The 6,867-nt window shown below is 33.4% G+C and overlaps 1 protein-coding gene across 1 annotated transcript; it reads left to right on the top strand.

The window, feature by feature from the left end:
• The first annotated feature begins 2,139 nt into the window (after positions 1-2,139).
• Positions 2,140-4,016, top strand: LOC139491830 (uncharacterized). The gene has a single exon (XM_071279716.1). It carries the CDS (start codon positions 2,992-2,994, stop codon positions 3,883-3,885), a length of 894 nt encoding a protein of 297 aa, XP_071135817.1. The 5' UTR covers positions 2,140-2,991; the 3' UTR covers positions 3,886-4,016.
• The last annotated feature ends 2,851 nt before the right edge of the window (positions 4,017-6,867 follow it).

The following is a 6,867-nucleotide window of genomic DNA, read 5'->3' as shown; positions in this document are numbered from 1 at the left end:
CAAACAGATATATATATGTCTCTGATGCAAACAAGTTTCAAGTGGTTAATTAAAAAAAATAAGGTTAAAATCGTGACCCGGCGTTATATACCTGTGTCACAAATGACTAGGTCACAAATGTGTTCTCCAAGTATTGTAACCATCATACCAACTATTTTGTGACCGGGTAACGAAGGTGTAAGTGTAAATGCTCTTTTGTTCCGACTTTGGAAAGTTCCGGGCGGAACATATCAACTAGTTAGAACGTTCCTTTTTGCTAGATTAGTCAAAACCGGAACTAACAAACTAGCCCAAAAGTTCCAACGGAACTTATCAACCAGCATGACCAGTCCGTGACAAAGTTCCATTTGGAGAAATGATGCAAAGACCCACACAAGGAGGGGGCATTTGTTCCTATCTTGAGGGAACTATAAATACTAAATTTGCATGATAATTCAACTCATTCCGTTTTATGTGAGCTATCAAATGCAAATTAAATTTTGCTTGGGGAATTTGTTCTCCCCCCTCAGTACATCAAAATTTAAATACATTTACATTATTTCTCCAAAAATAAAGTTCCATGCCCCTTTTTTCCGATGATATTTTCCCCCAAAGAAACCCCTTTCAGTGCGTTGGGTATTCTTGTAAATTAACGATTTGCTCTTGTATATACTGATACTCATTCTTCCCCCTCTTTCTACAAAAAGGACGAAAAATGGTATATATGGAACGATGTAACTAGTTGTTCGGTTCCGCCAGAACTATTCGACTACCTTCTTTGTTCCGGGCCTTTTCAACTAGCTACTTTTTTCCGGAACTTTTCGACTGCACTCGGAATAAAACAACTACAAGTAGTTGGAAAGTTCCATCGGAAGAAAATAACTAGTTGAAAAGTTCCGCCGGAACAAAGTAACTGACAGAACATAGTGGCTGTTACATGTATAAGCAACATGGCGGGTGTCACTATATATGAGCTGGATCTATTTCTTCTTGTATTTGAAGATTTTTTTCGTCAAATAATCGATCACAGATATCATTTGTTATTGCCATGTAAACTTTAAACATTAAATTACATGACGTCACAAAGTAAGTCTGGTTTTAGATATTCTAAAAATGACCGTGCAATATGCTCTGTGCAATATATATGCTTTTTGTTATCCGCCGTTTTTCTCTACCTTCGAAAATATAGTTAACATGTGACTATCCCTAAACGAATCAAATTTGTGAAAATATAGGAATTGATAATATATCCTTGCATCGACCTCCTTCAAAGGCTATAATTGTATGGCAATTGTATAATATTAGTTTCAATGTTATGATTTGTGCTTGTTATTAAAGGTCTGTATTGTTTATTCTCATAAGTCTTAGCTATACTGACTATAATACTGTTATTTATCGAAATTGGCTGGTGATGCATATGTCTTTGGGACAGAACAATTGTTTGTGGCCCAAGTCCTTTTTTAAAATCTGTTATTTTTTTTTTCGCGTTTTTCTGTAATACAGGAACATAAATATACTACTGATAACTTATATTTGCTTTTTTCTATATATATATCAATTACAAGATTACGTGTCGAACTAAGACTTTTTGTGGTGAGAAAATTTCATGTCCATCTGTTACTAGTCGAGCTAAAAATCATTTTTTTGTATTATTTGACTAGTTTATTTTTTAAAGTTCTTAACAGGTGAAAATATTTCTGACACCCTCGGATGTAATTATAGTTATACGACAAGCATGACAAGATTTATAAACATAAAAATATGCATTCTAGAGAAAAAAATCTACGAACTTTAATCCATTCAGTAATTTATGTTTTCTGTGATAAGGTTAAGTGACGGGCTGTTTAAAGCTATTTCACTGACATATTTGAATGAGTTTTATTTGTCATATATGAGAGGCTGCTTGGATAATTTACAGAACAAAGAATAAAAGTTAAATTGAATGAAATAAAATTTAACAAAAATTAATAGAGATAATTAGGTGTTAAAATGTAAAGAGTTGGAGAAAATGATAAGGAAATTAAAAAAATGACTTAAAAAATTAAAGGATACAGCAAATAAGATTGTGCAATCCAGACCCTCTTATATCTGTATATATATATATGATAGTCATATAACAACGACGTCACCCTTGGAATTTTAACACTGCATGTCCTTACTTCTACTCGACACTCAGTACAGTAAAAGGAAGTAAAATAGTCAGACATATTGAATTTTAGACTGAATGGCGTTTTCTCAATCTTTAAAACGAGGACAGGCTCCTGCTACATGTAACTTTTGTGAAGAAGAAACTAAAATTAAATGGAAATGCACAAACTGTGACATTCTTATGTGTGCTAAATGCAAGGACAAAATTCATGCTAAATTAAAAAATAGTAAAAACCACAATGTTATAGATATCAAAGAAGTTGGAATTTATCAAGGTGAACTTGATTTTAGCGATTTAAAGTGTGAAAAGCATAGCGGACAATCTTGTGTTATGTTTTGCGCGTCGTGCGATACGTTGGTCTGCGCATTGTGTATTGGAAATACACACAATGGCCATGTGTTGGTTGAAACTAGTAGAGGTTTTGATATTCGAAAAGACAAATTTAATTCCGACCAAAAGAAAATAAAAGAAAAAATAGGATACTTGATGGAAAGAAAAAACGAAATGACGACTATTAACATGAAGGACAGTGCAAAATACAAAGAATTAATAAAGAGAATAGAAGCTCAAAATGTCGAGGTAAAGAATGCAGCTGACAGAAATACGGAACAATTAAAATCTGAATTAAATAAAAAATGGAGCGATTTACAGACGGTAGAAATGGACAAATTAGAGAAAGTTATTGTTAGCTTACAAGGACTTGTTAGTACAAATGTGGAAGATATCGTCCTGTCCAATGATGTGGAAAAATTATTTATTGACAGTTCTAAACTGTCTAGTGCCTTGAACGGTACCCCTTGAACATAGCTGAAACTAATATCGGTAGCATATCGTTTCTTCCGGGACAAATATCCCCAAATATCATGGGATCGGTACAACTTGTGTCTAATGCCGTCAACGTACGTATCGTTAAACAATTCCAAACTGACATTTCTAGAGTGTTTTTTCTATCGTTATGTTCCGAAAATTCTCTGTGGATAACTGATAATAACGTGTTACAGAAAGTGAATCCAGTAGAACATAAACTGACAGTAGAATCTATATTTAACATTGAAGTCTATGGAATGGCTGTTACACCGACTGGTGACCTACTTCTTGCAGTAGATGGATCAGTACTGAAACAAATCAGTGGTAAAACAGGAGAACTTGCTGATTCTATTTACAATGCACACCCATTACATCCCTATGTCGTACATGTGACCAAAGATGGTAAAGTCATAGTTGGAGTCAAGAGTAGAGGAAAAGCATGGCCGGTAACTGGAAGACGAGCTATCATTGTGATGAACCAGAAAGGAGAACATGAAACTATCTATGAACATGACAAAAACAACACCCGAATATTTACATTTGTGAAGAGTATCACCAGTACAGATAACGGGAATATCTGTGTAGTGGATAAGTTATCTGAGGATACTAGAGGTAGAATAGTGGTACTAAATAGGGACGGAGATATCCTACAGATCTACACCGGTCATCATGAGGTCAATAATGAGAACAAGCCGTTCAAACCAGTCAATATTGTGACTACACCGTCTGACAATATTATTGTGGCAGATTTAAACATTTATATCCTTCACATACTGAATAACTGTGGCCACCTAATCAAGCATTATAACATAGGCGACATAGGAATATCAAGTCCATATTCTCTTTGCTTCACAAAAACTGCGGGACAATTGTATATTGGATGTACGACAAAAGTAGGAAGTTCGGAAAAACCGGCAAAGTTATATGAAGTGCACATAACTGGTTGTTAGGCAAACAATAAATGAATAACTATTAAAATCACTTTCATTTCCTTCGAACTTTCTTGTTATTATTCGAATTCAAATTATTTTAGTTTGATTTGTCTGTACAGTTTCAGATTGTATGACAATATATGATAAAACATATACGTTTAAAGACCGTTAAGTTTTAAGAGTATATTCTTTTTATTGATAATCGGACTTAAACAGTATATATTTAAGAAGTGAGAGTACTATCTCGTCATATTAGAAAATTGAATGTAGATATTTGAAATGAATAAAAAACATTTTGTTTATGCCTTAGCTACTTTACTTATATTTTATGCTTGAAATCCAGAAGTAGTTCAAACATTGTACGAGTATTAAAACCATACATAAGTTAATTTTTGTATTTGCTGATGGCTTTAAATTCCAGAAGCAAATATTTCATTCATATTGAAGGAGAATATAAATAAAAAACGAGCATTTCACAGTATCTCGGTCACATCTGACTTTTATGTCTATCGGTGGTGTTAATTTATCTATTTTTTATTATTTGTTTTATGGAATGGCTTTTTTCTTTTGGTATTCATATTCTATCGGCCATGGTTTTGCTTAAAAGAGGGATGAAAGATACCAGAGGGACAGTCAAACTCATAAATCGAAATTAAACTGACAACGTCAGGATGGCTAAAAATGAAAAAGACAAACAGACAAACAATAGTACACATGACACAACATAACACATAACACAACAATGAACATAGAAAACTAAAGAATAAGCAAGAGGGACCCACCACAATCTAGGGGTGATATCAGGTGCTCCGGAAGGGTAGGCATTGGCCTTACTTCATATTCCTTAGGTCTTCAACACATTTAATTGGAATGCATTATTATTGTTACATTTGTAATTAATCAGTTCCTTGCCCAACCCTGTATTCCGACAATAAGTCTCCAATGTAACAATATGTTTTCCCATGTAACCGTAGCCAGTGCGTGTGTAATATAACAGCTGCACGTGTTTATTCCAGCGCCGAAGATGTAAAGTCTAGCGTTGTAGATGTAATTCAGCGCTTTATTAATTGATTGTTAGTTGTTTAATGTCAAGTTGCAAATATTTCATGCATGTTCAGGATGATCTAGCGCTAAATAGGTAAATTCTAGTGCTGTAGAAATTTAATCAAGTGTCAGAGATGTATAACGCTGTAGGTATGAAGAAATAACCTGAAGATTGAGGTTCATCGCTTGGTATATGCCAAATCAAGCTCTGGAGTGCTGAAGTACAACTCTGTAGATTAAGGTGAAGCACTTTAGATGCATTGGTCTAGCGCTGTATTTGAAAGGTCTAGCGCTGTAAATATGACTTAAAGCGCCAAAGATTTAAAGTATCACCGCTGGAGATGCAAAGTTCAACGATAGACTCGGATGCAAAGTCCAGTGATGGAGGTCGAAATGCAAAGTTCAGTGCTACAGATGTTAAGTACAGCCCTGCAGATAAATAGTCAAGCGCTGTATATGTAATTGTATGTGCCAACTCGTATGTTGTGGATTGGGGATAATCACATGTTATTGAGATTCTTATTTTATAACTATGTGCCCCCGTGGTTTCGACCTCCAATATACAACGTAACCCTTGCACATATTCGTTTCCCTAGATAGAAAAAACAAAAACCTGACCAAAGATAAAAAATAATTGTACACTTATTATTTAATTCCTGATAGCTAAATAATGGGCAACAGGAACTTCCAACAATTATTGTTATACAATTCTAACTAGGAATTTTCCGTTCAATCGCACATATTTGAGGAAAATAGGATGTCGTGTAAACTTGGTCAGCTCATTCACTTTAAAGACAAGTCTTATACAAAGTTAAGTTTGTGCGTAATAGGCCAGTTTACACATCTGTTACCTAAGTACAAATACTATGTTTTATATTCCAATAACGCACTAATGGAAAATATTAATAAACGGGTAATGTGTCAATAGGGACACAGATGATAACCCGCTAACATATAATTGTATAAATGGTTGTAACTCAAGAACTATAAACGTGAAGCTGCCAAAATTAGAACTTAAACTAAATCTAGAGGTAGTAAGCATTATATAAACAATATATATATCAGTGTATGTAAAGTGCGGATCCTAAAATATCATTTTCACTGTATATGCCAGAAATTTTTGATGTAGAATGATAAATAAACAGACGACTTTTTTTTTATTTTTGAAGAAAATGAAGAAAATTAGTTAAAAAGTATATGTTAAGAAACACATAATACTAATAAAACAAAGTAAGAGATGCGAACGGGGTTTTTTTCGCGCCTAAATCCAAATAGCTGTGAAATATATACCAAAATAGGTGAATATTTAGGACATTTCACGAACAGATCGTGCAGGTGTTTTATAACTAACAGGTGAGATGTTGTTGCAGAAAAAATATTCATTTCAACACAATTATTAAAGTTGTATAACGTAGAATAGGTTTTGTCATTCAGTTTCTTCATATTGAACTGAATTCCACTATAATGCTTTCTTCATGCGAGTCATGTTTACTGTCGAATAATGATACTATTCTTTCATTTTCACTGTAGAGCGATTCATTAGTATTGTATATGCGGCGCATTGTCACTGTATGATATATTTATTTTTTTTATCTATTACAGCGTATTTTTTTAAGCATGTAAAGCAAGACTTTAGTTAGCGTCCTTGCTTTGGTTTTTTTTTTTTGTACAATCATTATGATAACACCCAATTTAATTCAAATATAATAATTATATAAATACAGGTTAAACTATGCCGATACATATTGTTTAAAGATGTCAATCTTATTAACAAAGTTTGTATAAACAATTATACAAACTAAGCAATCAAGTCAACCAAAGTTTTGCTTTACATGCATTAGGAAATTAGCTGTAAAGCCTTAATTTAGCCGACTTGCTCAAACAATAGATAAAGTAAGAGACGGATTTGATAAAATTTAACTTACGGAGGAAAGTTTGGTTTTAAAACACTCTAAA

Source organism: Mytilus edulis, chromosome 10 (genome assembly GCF_963676685.1).
Source record: "Mytilus edulis chromosome 10, xbMytEdul2.2, whole genome shotgun sequence".
Lineage (NCBI taxonomy): Eukaryota > Metazoa > Mollusca > Bivalvia > Mytilida > Mytilidae > Mytilus > Mytilus edulis.
The sequence above is the reverse complement of the archived record's forward strand: the minus strand, read 5'-3'. Positions and strand labels throughout refer to the sequence as shown.